General features: G+C 36.5%; 1 protein-coding gene across 1 annotated transcript; it reads right to left on the bottom strand.

Annotated features, from left to right (window-relative positions):
- Positions 1–1660: 1660 nt before the first annotated feature.
- On the bottom strand, positions 1661–2848 carry PDHA2 (pyruvate dehydrogenase E1 subunit alpha 2). The gene has a single exon (XM_058546463.1). It carries the CDS (start codon positions 2825–2827, stop codon positions 1661–1663), a length of 1167 nt encoding a protein of 388 aa, XP_058402446.1. The 5' UTR covers positions 2828–2848.
- Positions 2849–15511: the final 12663 nt, after the last annotated feature.

Genomic DNA, 15511 nt, shown 5'->3' with positions numbered 1-15511 from the left:
AAGCCATGACTTGCTAATCGACATGGTATTGGACTGCAGAGAAAACCAAACCTGTATGATCCAAGTTAGATTTTCCTTTGAAAAATGTTATCTGTGAATAATTGGTTCTAGCTAGGGCCGATTTTACTTTCAACTTTTTATTAATATCATCTCCTCTACTTAACTCCTTTAATGTCACCATATCTGTTCATTCATTTTTCAGTCTGAAATTTACCTAGTTTTTTAAAATATGAAACTCATTTGGTACAAAAGCATTGTAAAATAAGAGTAGTGTTAACTTGAATGTTAAAGCAAAATGCAGTTTTTCCCTAGATTTTAACTTTGTTTACATTTTTCCTTCAAATTGATACACTAAAAATATTACAATAAAATACAACATGAAAAAATGTCCTTGTCCTATCTCCCCCTACCCTGTTATATGTCATGTTTCATTGGAAAAATGGTCAGTGTTGACTGGCTTCAGCATCAATATTGACTATGCATGCACATGCATGCTATGACAGTAGACCGTGTTGTTGGTTAAGTCAAGTAAACTATTTTAAGTGGCATAGCAGTAGGGGTCCTGATACCTTGGTGTCACTTGAAATTTCCTCTCTACCCCAGGGTAGGGACTTTACACACAAATCCCTGCAGAGTGGAGTAGGAATCAAAGAGCTATTTTTCCTTTAAACAAGAGTATTTACTAAAATAATATAAAGTGAAATCAAATACAATTATTATAGCAAATAACTTGGGAATTTAAATAATTCTTTCTCTGTTTTTCCTATTTTAGACTCATATAAATTTAAAATAATCTTTAAGATATTCACATTGTTTAAGTAATTAAATAAGAAAACCATCAGACAATGTGGCTCCAATGCCTTGGTAGCCTACATAAGTAACTCAAAACTTAAGCCAGAGTCAATGCACTCAAATGGAGAAAATGAAACTTAAGAACAACGAATCACATGCGGCCATCCCCGTGGTCCAGTGGTTGAGTTTGGCACACTCTGCTTCATCGGCTCAATGTTCGGTTCCCAGGTGTCGACCTACACCACTTATCAGTGGCCACGCTGTGGCAGCAACCCACGTACAAAATTGAGGAAGACTGGCATTGGTGTTAACTCAGGATGAATCTTCCCCAAGCAAAAAAGAGGAAGATTGGCAACAGATGTTAGCTCAAGGTGAATATTCTTCAGCAAAAAAAAAAAAAAAAAAATCACAAACAGTCAACTAGGCTTTCCCAAACAGCAACTGCTTAAGCTATAGCCAATCAAATAATTTCTTTACTTTGTTTCTTTATAAAAACCTCTCCCCTAGCTCCTGTTGGTGGAGCACTCCTAACCACCTTCAGTTTGACACTGATTGTATGCTCAAATAAACTTTTGAAAGTTTTAATGTAGCTCAGTTTATCTTTTAACAACACTAAATGATTAACTGTATAGTATCTTTTAATGCAACAGCATACAATTGAATGTAATATCCCTTTCTATTGAATGTACATCTTTCAATGATCTCTTTTAATAATCTTTTAATGTTCTCAAATTCTTTTAATAAAAGTTTACAAGACTTTTGTTTTATGGGTTTTATTCTTCCTTAACAAAATTGGTCACACAGTTTCCTAAAGTTACCCATGAATTTTCCTTTGAAGGACAAAAAATAATTGACATACAGTCTTCCTTTAACTTATGGACTTAAACTTGATCCACTGATTTGCACCACGAACCTCAAAAGGTGGATTATTGCTGTAGACATGATGGCCTAATTCTTCCAAAGGTGGTTCAGGATCAGTTGTAGCAAATTGGGCTGCATCATCAATTTCTTTCCTCACTTCAACATCAATTTCCTTCAATTCTTCAATACTGGCAAGCTTGTTGTTTACCATTCTATCTTTGAGAAGCATGATAGGATCACTCTTACTTCTTACGTTCTGAATTTCCTCTCGTGTACGATAACTGATTCCAGGATCACTCATACTGTGCCCGTGGTAACGGTATGTCTGCAGCTCCATCAGTATGGGCCCCCTTCCAGATCTACAGTAGTCAGCTGCAAACTTAGTTGCCTCCCGAACACATAGAACATCCATTCCATCTACCCTTAGTCCAGGGATAAAATTCCCTCTCTTGTAGTAATCAGTGCTGGCTGATGCTCTCTCAACAGATGTTCCCATTCCATAACGGTTATTCTCACAGATGAAAACACAAGGTAGTTTCCACAAAGCTGCCATATTGTAAGCTTCAAATATCTGACCCTGATTAGCAGCGCCATCCCCATACAGAGTCAAACAGATCTCATCGTTTCCCTTATATTTACAGGCCAGAGCAATACCAGCTCCCAGGGGTACCTGAGCGCCAACAATGCCATTGCCCCCATAGAAGTTCTTGGTATACATATGCATCGATCCTCCTTTTCCTTTAGCACAACCTCCTCTTCTTCCTGTCAGCTCTGCAAGAATTGATTGGACAGCAAGTCCGTAAGCATAGCATAAGCTGTGAGCCCGATAGGCTGTGATAATGTGATCGGTGGGATTTATCCCTGCCTTAAGGCCCACATAGCAAGCTTCCTGACCGTCACACAAGTGGCAGAAACCACGAATAAACTTCTGTTTATACAGCTGATCTGCCTTCAGTTGCATTCGGCGAACAGTCTGCATCATCCTGTAGTATTTAAGGCCATCCTCCCGGGTGAGCACTGCTGTGACAGGCGGACCCTCTTCCAACCGGTGAAGACCGCATCTCTTAATTTCGAGGGTAGCATCATTTGAATAGTTATAGGATGCCACCAGCACTCTGGTAGCGGGCTTCTGGGCGACTCCCGACCACACGCGGGAGACGGCGGCGGCGAGCATCTTCTTCGTGGAGCGAAGCCCGGGGCAGCGGCGCCTCTCCGCGGGCCAACTGCCGGCGCGTCCCCGCTTCTCTTTCTGCGTCTCCTTCCGGCCCAACACGCGCGACGCCACAACGGTGGCGTTGGCGACAGAGGCCGCGTCAGGCCGCTGGGCGCGGGCCGCCAGTCTGCGTCAATTGATCTTTACGGTGCCTTCCCGCCGTAAAATTAAGAACACAGGTTGTTTCTTTTGCTGGAAGACTTGGCTGAACTACGCCCTGATCCTAAATTAACGCCATCATCACTGCTAAAACCTCATACTCTTGTCCCTTTTCCCGGCTGAACGCTACAGCAGCGCTTCTCCAACGTGTGTCAACGGGAGAGAACAAACGGAGTCCCTAAGGCACACGGGAGTTCTGAGAGGTTAGGCCAAAGAAACTCTTACCAATATTTCTTTAAAGTCGGTTTTTTTAAAAATATGTATGCATAGTTTACCCCACTCTATAATGTATAATATATATTTTAATGTAGAAAAATTATTTGTAGTTTAAATATTTAACTTTAAAAACAACAAAACAAAATACTTTTTAAAGAAAAGTTAGTGCTCCAGAAGCGTATGCCACGTTTATCCTATTGCTTCTAGCACCTGTGTCACCTGAGGGAGGGGCCAGGCCAATGATGGTATGCAAACCCCAGCCTGAGAATAACAGTCTAAACCCAATAATAAGCTTTGCCTCCATGGGAAAATTGGAGGCAGGGCTGAGATACAGATTGTGATAACAACTAACAAGTTTTTGATTATGGCACCTTCCTTTACCCTTTCATATAATCCTGAATCCTGTCCAGTTTTATGCCTATTTTCTGACTAATTTACTTTTTTTTTATCTTTTCTTTTAATATCTTCAACAGATTTCCATAGAAAACATCAAGATTCAGGTGGCTTTGCTTTTTGCTTTTTTATCAATCTAAATGGAACCAGTCTTAGTCTGGGAAATCGAGAAGCATGTTCTTATAATACCTCTTTATATAGTAAACATTAGGAAGCATAACTTCTTATAAAGTGACCCACTAAACAATATACAGTTTGGACTAAAAGAGAGCAATAGAGTTTGCTTGAGCTGGTGGTAATAGTCTAGTCATAGGACAAAAAAAGTCTGAGGGCTAGGGTTACAAAGATAGCTTATCATTTTCCTCGTTTGTGCTTTTAGTAGGAAGGTGATTTTGTACCCCAATTAACCAATCCTAACCAGGGATCTTGTTCTTTTTAGATCATTAGCAATTCATCTTAATACATATTCTGTTTTATATCCATTGCCTGTTTGTAAATAAACATACAAATAAAATACTATAAAATCCCTGTTTATAAATAAATTTTTACCCACATTTCTCTTATGACATGTTCAAAGCAGCTGCTTTCTCTATATCTAGTTGCAAGTGTTATTTTGGACACTTCTTTTGATATTCAGGCAGGAAGAAGAAAATAGCTTGTTAAAAAGTTATGATCTCTCTTAAAACTCGATCCTCCCCCACCTCCCCACCCAGCCATCACAATAGGCCTCATCTTTTCACTCAGTTTAAGATTCTGCTGTTGGAACTCGAGGTCTGGCTGTGTTGTTTGCTCGCTCTTTGATAGTTAGCCTGTCTCTGCTGTTCTTTTTCATTCCTGCAGGTATTGAAGGTCTCCAGGGAGCATTATCTCCATGAGAATGAGAAAAATGACACTGCAGGATGGAACAGTAGTGTTAATGGGTCACTGAGTGACAGCTGAGCCTTCTCTCGGAGGTATCAGCCAGGCTAGCACTGCCAGGAACACAAGAGCTGTACAGTAAAGTGTGCCAATTTAATCTTGTCACATGTACCCTGGGCTGCAAAGATAGAGTTCCCCTTAAAAGCCCAGTATGACAAGGCTGAACCCCATTCATGCCAGAGGAGAATATGCAAAGATTCTCATTGGAAAATATCAGTGCTACAGGTTGCCACATAAGATGGCCATTTTTTGCAACAGGCTGTGGTTAAGACAATAAATAATAAAATGTGAAACTTCTGGGCACCTCTTGGACATCAGTTACCCTACACATCCTAAATTCAGCTTAAAGATAGACTGACAAAATCATATTTGCAGAATATGATGCCAAAGTATTTCCATTAAATTGATTAGTCCTGATAATTTTTTTAACTACATTTTTTGAAATACCAATTTTTTGAAATAACATTTTTATTGTTACGATCTTAAACCCATTCACATTGTCAAAACAAAAGTGAAATTTCCAGATGTCAGTGTGAAAGTTTAAAACTCGCAGAGGAGATCTTGCACTTTGAGCTTCTCTTCCCTGCCTGAAGCTAGATAGGATTCAAGCCATGCGTGGACGGTAGAGCTGATGACGGTGTACTTTCTTCAAATGATTTATTTTTTTGTCTTGTCATTGTTCAATAACATGTTTATTACCAAACAGAACCAAGAGTCATCTACACGCTCACCAGTGAAATGTTGTTTGCAATTAAAATCCTCATAAATTCTAAGTTTTTAATTAACATCAAATCTCACTTTTAATCTATTTGAAATCAAAGGAAAACAGATGAGCACTTTTATAAAGCCAATGGTAGATTTTACCTTTAATTAATAAAAAACCTAATAAAAGAGGAGGCAGTGATTACAGTGGCAGTCATTCATGTCAGTGTGACAGAATTTTGCATTTCATTTCTAATGGTTGATCCTAGAGAGGCATTTCTGAATTTATCTTAAAAGTGTCACCCCCGTTGCATCAATAGCATATAATATATTTTTAAATAAGTGACAAGGAAATGTAAAAAAAGAACAGTATGCTTGAAGGATATTTAAATTCCTCCAGTAATAATTGCACTTTTTTACCAAATGTTAAGCAAACAAAGCTGTTAAAAAGTGAATATATTCTAGATAAATAATATCAGATCTCATTATATGATTAGTTGCAATGTGTTTTTTTCATAGCTCTAAGATTTGGCAATTAAGAGTGATGAGTAAGAACTTGGTGAAAAAAAGTGAGTTATATATAACTCAGAGAAGAATTTTTCCCATTTGGTCTATTACTTTATCTCCCTTGGAGAAAGAGAAAATATCAGTACCATATATTCTGCAAAATAATGACAACCAAGCAAGGTTCCTCTCTAATGCTATAATAAGTGAAGTTATTTCAGAACAGTTCAAAGCCCTTGGCAAACAATTTTGTTTTCTTCTCCTCACCCCCATCATAATTATGAAGTATCATTAAATAAAAATTCAGGACAAATTAGCGTGAAGAGAAGACTTGATTGCAAAGGAGAGGTAAAGTGAAAGTCCTCCTCATTCCACCTAGATAATAGTGGTGTAAGGAAAGGAAAGACGTTATGGGTTAATTTTTAGTAGCAACTGATAGATCCACCATCTTTCTCCTGCTGGATGACCAGCCCTCTGAGTCATCATGCCTACAGTATCCAACCCTCTAGTCCCAGAGTTTGGGACCAAGTTCTAGCAGATAACGATAAAAAAGAGCATAATACAAAACTGTAAAAGAAAACTTTCCAAACATTTTAATAAGCTCCCTACAATGAGAGCTGTAATTGAATGTGGCCAGGTGAGATAAGAAATAGAAATTCATGTATAATCTGGTGTCAAGATTTGCTGTGGCTAGTGTCTCAACTAGTAGGGGACTAGCAAAGTCAAGAGTTGTGAACTAATTTCTTCTCAGTACTTTGAGTTGTTTTGTAAAATCCTAATCCCATTCAAAATAAAAATCATTAATTCAATACATATTTCTAACAAATCAAAGCAAATTCAAGAAAACCCAAGTCAGAGTTAGGTCTATTTGCATTTTCTCCAAAAATTATTATTTACACCTCTTGGAAAAGTGTTTTGTTCAGCAGATTTTAATTCTCATGTGCTTAAAAACCTATATTTCAAAGTTTTATTCTTTAAATAAGCACACATTTATCCCTAATAACCTTGATTTTAATAGCAATAAAGTATATATTAAGTATGATAGTAAAAATAAAGTCTATGTATTTAACAGTGAAATGAGGGCTTCTCTCCTCTGTGCAGTCTTTTGTAATATATGAGTTTCTCTTAACTGTACCATTTTATGATATTTCCTTTATAAATGCCCTGCATCAACTCTTCCTTCTAACAACTTTGGGTAGACTATTACCTTTTTCTGATATCACTATTTGATAACATCCTTAGCACCATTATTTCCTTTGACTTTGCTTCTTTGAAGAAGACCTGATCTAAGAAGAAGTCACTGAACTAAATTTAAAGAGAGACAAAGGAATATTGGCAAAATTCCAGGGCACTGCTGCCCCCTAGAAGGAAGTTTGAGCAGCACATTTGACCATTACAGGCAAAACTTGGGAAAAAGACATTGAGGAAGAAAGCAAACCTTGGACTCCCTTTAACAACCTACTGTTGGCCACGTCTCCGGTTTTCTTTGTCCTACTTTATGTCTAAGCTTGGGCCCAGTCTTGCCGATCACGTGCTAAACTTAGATCATAATAGATTACATGATCTTTCAGGAGATTCCTGTAAATATGTACAGATGTACAAGCAAAATTTTCATGGCAAAATAATATTTTTAAAGAATAAAGATGAAATTTGAAGCTATCATATGCATTAATTTGAAACTTAAGGCACTGTTGTAAATATTGCCCAGGAACCTAACAGCCTTGCATCTCTTTGCTAGGGATACAAAGTTAAGAAAGTTCGCTCATTTGATCCTCACAGCAGCAGTAAGGCAGTTTCTATCCTTCTTAATTTCTAAGTGAGGAAACTGAGGCCAAGAGAGTTTAGGTGAAAGGCAAAAATTACAAAGCTAGTAAAAAAAATGCATAATATTTATTCTTCACTTATTCAGCACATATAATGAAGTACCTTCTTTCTATACGTCCCGTCCCCTTTATGTTCTAAGTAGTAGAAATACAATGATGGAACACAATTAGATTTCCCTCTACTTAATTGAGTTCGTATGGAAGCTCTCTCAGATTTTCTGGCACTGCGTGTAGAAAAGGACGGATCATCATTGAATGACAGAGGAAGCGACACATGAGCAGCTGTTATAGAGGCAATAAAACTAATGTATTACATTCCAGGCAATGGTTACAATGACAGTTTGTCTTTATTAGGATCAATGATGAACAAATTAAAAATAGAGCACTGTCAAACTGCAACACACAAAACAGAACAGTCTAATTTTGTAAAGTTGCATTGTCTCCTTTAATTTGGTAATACAGCAGAGCTGAAAAGGCACACTGGGAAATATGAAAATCAGGATCTCATAATTATGCAATACATTATGAATATGAATACAGTTTCTCCAAGCAACCTAAGACAATGCTGTACATGTTTTATGGAGCTTTGAGTGCGTGAGAATCTTGCTGTTCTCACGGACCCACGCTGCATCTAGATTCTAAGATATTTCCATAGTACCCAACACTGTAAATCTAAAAGGCCACCATGGGAGAAGCCTCAGAGAGGTTTTTAAATAAGGGCCCAATAAACATCATCCACACTGGTAAATGAAGATAGGGTGCAAGAAGTGTTTTTAAGCTCAAGCATGTTAGACACTCATCAGAAGCATCATGCTCATAAAGCAGGATTGTTGGGGGATTGTCAGACGAATTTAACAAGCTCCTGTCAGGGCCACCAGCTGGCTACGCTGCTTCCATTCTCTCAGGCCATGAGCGCTGCATTGAAATTTATGATGAATTTCTCCAAAAGCTCTTAACCTTTATCTGCCTTCATCTAGCCCTCTTCCCACCTCATTTCATGATAAAAATTACCATCTATTTATAAGAATGCATTACAACTTTTAAAGAGATTTTTCCATATATTATGGAAAATTATGTGGAATGCATCACATCCCCATTGATCCAAGGAGAAACAGACCTGACGAGGTTAATAAGCCCAGTAAACACTGGGCGTGTCCTCAGGTCATACATCTAATTCATGGAGAGCCAGCCTCATCTTCTGATCCAGTGCTCCTTGCCTGCACATACTACACTGCTCCCCCCACTTCAGCTGCCTGTCTCCTGATGAATTCTTACTTCTATCAGAGCTTCCTTCCCCCTAATCTCAGCGGAAGGGGAGTTCTCCTCTTATCTGGAAATCTAACCCCTCAGCCCTTGCTACAGAACCTGCTTTGCTCATAGTGAGACAGCTCTCCCTTGTTCACTCCCCGCCCCCACCCCTCCACTAGAGAATCATCAATTTTGTCTTCCTTTCATGCTCATATTTCCTCAACTCTGAAAGAAGATACCAGAGTCCTCATTGCCTCTTTTAGATCTCATTCTATATTATTCCTTTTATCTAGTCAAGCTCCACAAACATGCAGCCTGTACCCACAGTCTCCATTTACTTTCCTCTAATTGCTTCCATATGCTTCTGCAATCTGTGTCGTCAACAATGAACTGAAATTTCTCACATCAAGGACTCGGCTAAATGTAATGACAACCTCAGTATTATCACTCTCTGGAACCCTCCACCACATAACCTAAGTGTTTCTCCATGGATATCCCTTACCCTAACTTCAAAAAAAAATATCATGTTCTTATGCTGCTTATACCCCTAACTTCATTTCCTGATACGTCAACCTTGACCCAAAAAGTAAATGTGGGTCTAAAGTTTAATATTATGTGCTCTATTCTTGCCAGCTGAAATGATTACCCACAGAGTCTCCTGTGATTTATTGGTTTAATTCTCACCAGTAGGGATCTGCCGACTATACTTTCAACATTAACTTCCCTTCATTCTCTCTAATCTACCAGGAAAAAAAGTGTATTTAAAAGCCCTGTAGTTATTTAAACCTGAAAAATTCTTAAAAAAAAAAAAAAAGATTTCCTACCTTCCACCCATTTGAATAAAAATATCTTCTCTTCCCAATTTTCTTGTCATCATTAGAGACCTATTATTGGTTTATAAACTTAACATGTACCTTGACTATAATGTCTTTTTAAAAATTCTATACTGTAAATGCAGAAAAGCACAAAGACAAAATATTTAAATCATCCATAGGTAATGCTGTTAAATTTTTATTTCCCTTTATTTTTTAAATTTCTGATATAATTAGGATCATATTATGCATTTTATAACTTGTTTTTTATTCTTCCTATCATATTATAATTATTTTCAAAATAATCAAAAGCCATTTAAAAGATCTTTTCAATGGCTGCCAAAAAACATCCCCATTATATGGATGTGCCATAACTAACTGAAATGTTCACTAAGACTGAACACGTGTTATTACTGAGCTCATACCAAGTTCCAGGCACTATGCATTAGTGAGAGTACTGATTTTTAAAACTTAGTTTACAATGTTTTCAACACAAAAAAATTTAATATATTCAATGTATCAGTCTCTTCATTATGCTTCCACTCTTTGTTCTTTGCACACAATCATGTGCTTAAATACCTATATAATTACTTACTAGTTTATTTTTAATGATTTTATTCTTTTATATTTAGTCTTTGAGACATCCAGAAGTTACCGGATGATACAGAGAGGTGATATTACAACTTTATTTTGCCCACTCAATTCTTTCATGTATTGAGTAGTCTATATCTTTATTATTTTGGGATGTTGATGTCATATCTATATGTGTATCTACATCTCTATAAGCTAAAAATTTTGTTTCTAGGCTCTTTAGTTTTATTATCTGTCAGTTGCTTCTTATGTGAACACTTCCCAGTTTTAATTATTAGAGCATAATATAATTACATATTTGATAGACCAAGTCTTTCTTACTATGTTTCTTTTTCAACATCCTTTAAGATTTTATAGCCTATATACTATTTCATATGAAGATCAGAGTAATTTTATTAAATTAAAAAATAATTTGGAATTTGGAATAGAATTCCATTAAACGTATAAAATAAATTGGAGAGAACTCTGTTTTTACAATATTTATTTAGTTTTGCCACCCTAGAATTCGCATCTCTCACTTATTCACAACTTTACACACTGACACTGTGTGGTTCTCCTTATGAATATCCTATCCACTGTTTGCAAAGTTGTTTCTCAGCTTGGATGATGGTGGTTTTAATAGACAATTCTTTATCAACTTCTTACTATGTTCCTGGCACTTTGCTAAGTGTATTGCAAGCAATATTTTACTTAACTGTCACAACAATCCTATGACACAGATAAGATTGCCTTACTTATTTTTACTGATAAGAAAACTAAGGCTTTAATAGTAAGTATTTCCAGGAACCAAAAGCTAGTAAGTGATAGAAAGTGGACTCAAGTACAGATTTAACTCCAAAGCTTCAAAGTTTCATCAATAATTAGAAGTTAGCTCTGAAATTAAAATACATATTTTATTAAGGTAATATTCCAAATTTAACTTTTTACTACATTTTTAACAAATATGTTAAATTTTTTAAAGTATTTTTTGATATTTATTGAGATAGTCATATCATATCTTTTTATTTGACTTATTAATATATTGGCACTCAAGTCCACCCATACAGTGTGTGGTACCCCAAGCAAATATATTTTTGCAGAGCTCCAAAATGCATTACAAAATTCACGGGTCCATGGAGGGTAGTGATCTGTCAATGATTTAGAATAAGGAGCAGAGAAAGTTAATTACACATTTATTGTCCAATCAGAGCTTGTGAAAATTCTTGATAGTGATCAACAAGAATGGTCTATTCTTATTCATGTCTAAGAACCATCTCTTCCTGTACTTTATTGCCAAATCCATCATTTCTAGCTAATTTCATATCTGTTTCCTCCAGAAAGAGGTAGTGCCACTTATTAATCACAAAGCAGTGGTTCTCAAAAATCTGTTTGTATTGAAACAATATAAATCTTCTTGACTTTATAGTTCCCTAATACCGTTTTTTAATTCTGGTTACATCATTATTCGTGATGCTGCAACATACATCCTGCCACCTATGAACACTAGCTTCTTAGAGATTGTTACTGTGCTTTATTGGTAATGACCACACATGCAAGTCTTACCCAGAGTATACAGGTAAAAGTAAATAATCATTCTGTGTCTGGTCGTGTTCAATTTACCTTTAGGATATTTATATAAATATAGAATATAAATGTGAAACAACACATTTTCCAATCATGTCCTCTCTTAAGCAGTTTAGGCTGTAATCACTGCATTTCTAGCATGTGATTTCTTTCCTTGTGGATTGCATTTCTGTCTTCCACACATCACCATCAGCAAGACAGACCGTGTGAGGAATGAGAAGAGCAGTCTTATTCTTGGAAGGAATGGCTGTCTCTCCTGTGGCACAGCTTAAGACCAACCAAGGAGAAACGGCTCTCTCTCATGTGGCATAGCTTAAGACCAACCAAGGAGAGCACAGTGTCACAACATCAATTAGAGGCAAAAGATGAAATCTGTAAGAAGGGCCTGATGGCGTTGTGGAGCAACTGTGTCCAAGTCCTGGGAAGAGATAGGAGCTGCCACACCAGGAGGGCTGCCTGACAGGTGGAGCGGAGTTTGCAGAGTGGGGGAGTGACCACCCTAGGTACAAGCAATGTTGATGCACAGGGCAAAGGATGACCGCTGCCACCCCCACCACTCTTGGGTCCTGTAGACTTAAGGCAGTACCATGGTCATAATACAGAAGTGCAAGAGCCAATGCCTGATTAATGCTCAAGCCCAAGGATTTGTGCTGAACTATGGGTAGCCAAAAGCCCTCAATTTGTCCTGTATGCAAGTCATGCAAAATCAAGTGAATGAGAGTTATGCAAAATCATCGTGTCAGTAGAATTCTGGTAGCCCAGTCTTGCTTGATCCCACCATGCCAGTCAGCAGAAGTGATCCACTTGCCAGGCCACTCACATAGAACTGATGTCCAGGCATGGGACTCTGGGATGATCCCATAAGCAGATCTCTTAGAGCTCCTCTGAGAATCTGGTCAACCTCTTAGATGGGATAGAGGATCAGAGAGCATCCCAAAGAGGAGATACACGCACACGCACATATATACAAAATATCTTGGTTTATCTATATAATCTAGATAAAACATATTCTTAAGCAAGTATATTATATTTATAAATTTCTTAATAATCAACTCTCCTTGAATTTCTGGGATAAATTCAAATTGTTTTTTAATTTATTTGCCTAATTTATGAACAAATCGTGTGCCCTGATTTTCACAAAAATCTCTTTTCTGGCTATTATAGGAATTTCTGTTTTGGAAGATTATGTTTGTACTGGCACAAACCTAGATTCCAGAGTTCAAATTTCCTGATAACTAGTCCACTCTTGTTTTCAATAGATTACATTCATTTAAGGTTATATTTATTTTTTGTCTTCCATGTGTCATAACGATAATCACAACTTTTACTGAGTACTTAGCAAGTAATAAGCAGTGCTTAGCTCACTGTGCTAAACTTTATCACAGGTTATCTAGTTTACTTCTCAATGGCACACTTTTATATAGGTACTATTATTATGAACACTTTATCACAGTTAAAATGAGGTTTATTGAAGATGCTTATCTTGTCTCACGTGATAGAGTTTGTAAATAGCGTAGCCAGACTGTGAAACCAGTTTAGTCTGAGTCCAGAGTTTGCACCCTTAACCACTATATTGTTGGAGAAAGAGTACCAAAATAGACGGGATCTCTACCCTCAGGGACCTTAAATTCTCGTGCAGGTCTTTGAGAGGCCCAATCAAATTCCACTTCTTTTCTGCCTGGGTTCTAAATAAACTGGTATATAAGACAAAGGATTCTCAAATGGAGGTCAAAGTAACATCATTATTTTTGTAAAGTTTCCATTGGAAGATATCTTAGTGTGAAAGCAAATTCAGTCTCCTAACCCAGGCTTAGGCAGACTCACCTACTCAGTCCCAGGCATTGCTGGACCCGGAGGTTAGGGTCACAGAACGGTAAGAGCAGAGAGGAAGTCCTGCCACCTTGGGATGCTCATTCCCATGAGGAAGAGAGCGTTGCTGAGCGTAGCATGTCCAATTTATATTTCCCAAGTTTGCTTTCTTGATAAGTCACTCCACCTCTTCTTGGTGGGGAGACTGAAAGGATTGGGAAAACCTGGAAGTGCTCCATCCAATCCCAAGTACTGATGAGTTTCCTCTCCTTTCTTTCTCATCCACATGTCCAACACTCCTGTACCCACACCATCTGCTCCTTCGTGGCCAGCCCACTGTTGATTTATTTTCTGCAACTGGGAAACTTTGTGCATCCTGCTCCTTCTGTTTCATTGTTTTTAGCTTTTGTTTTGTTTACTCATTGGATGACTTAGTTCTCTTAGTGTAGGCAGGTAGTGCTGGTACTGAATTCTGTGAATTGTAGGTTTGGGAGTAGAAAAAATACATTTATACCTGGAAATATTATTATTCTAAAATTTTATGCCTAGAAAACATAAAAGAGTCAATCAAACACTTTTTGAAAAAATAATAAAATTAATTAAAATGTTAGTCATGAAACAAGCATATGGAACATAGCTTTTACATTATTTTTTATTAAAAAGGAAGAAAGGATACTTTTTACAATATTAACAAAATAAATAAAATAGCTTGGAAAATTCTTAGTGAGAAACATTCTTCTATGAAGAAATCTAAAACTCCAACAAAAGAATACAAAAAATATGAAAAATGAAAATACACATCTGATTTGTGAGTAAGAAGACATTATTTTAGCCATGTCAGTTCTTCAAAAATTAATCAATGTTATCCAAAACAAAATAACATGATTTTCTTGAGGGATGGCAAAGGGAAGTAAGAAAATAGGTGTAAAGTTTATCTAAAAAATAACCAAAGGAGAACTTCTAGAGATATCCTGAAAAAGATTACTAATGTAGGATTGAACCTAATCTGTATTTAAAATATTAATAAATGATAATTAAAGAGTTTGGTGCTTTGTAGAGTGACAGACCAGTGACTCGAAATAAAGTCAAAAAATAGAAGTTCACACATATGGGGATTTAGTACATGAAAAATATGTAATACCAAGTCAGTAAAGAAATATAGATGCTGGACCATGGTATTGGGACAAATGACCAGACACTTAAGCTAAAATTTTTAAAAATTAAAAAATGAAGTTGGCAATTTAACTTGCTATTATACCAAAACCAACTTCAGAGTGATCCAAATATTAGTTATAAGGAAATAATCATATAAAAATTCTAGAAGAAATTGTGAGAAGTAGGGAAAGAAGGTTGATATAAAGCCTAGAAACAACCAAGAGGGAAAAAAACTAATAAATGTGATCAATTAATCTTTTTAATTGCAGAAAAAATATGGGAAACTAAAAAATTACAAAGTAAGAAAAGTATTTGTAATACATGAGATTTAAGGAGCTAATTACCTTAACATACAAAGAACAAATAAAGAAAAAGAATAAAAGGGAATATAGCAAAGGAATCATATGTAGGCAGTTCATATATAAAGAAACTGTCAAGAAACATTAAAAAACGGTTTAACCTCTCTCATTATTAAAGACATGGCAAAGAAAACAAGACAACATTTTAACTTCTAGACTTTCTGAAAATTAAATTAAATACTGAAAAATATCAAAAGTGTGTGAAGCAGCCCTCTTATAACTGTTGATGAGAGAATAAGCTGTCAATGATTTTGGCATTTATCACCTGATAGATTATATATTTTTCTTATCTTATTTATCATCTTTCTCTCCCACTAGAATTCAAAGTCTAGTCCACAAACACAAGACTCAGTCTGTTCTGTTCACTGATATAGTTCATGAGCCCAGAACAGT

This window comes from Diceros bicornis, chromosome 8 (assembly GCF_020826845.1).
Source record: "Diceros bicornis minor isolate mBicDic1 chromosome 8, mDicBic1.mat.cur, whole genome shotgun sequence".
Classification (NCBI taxonomy): Eukaryota; Metazoa; Chordata; class Mammalia; order Perissodactyla; family Rhinocerotidae; genus Diceros; species Diceros bicornis.
The sequence above is the reverse complement of the archived record's forward strand: the minus strand, read 5'-3'. Positions and strand labels throughout refer to the sequence as shown.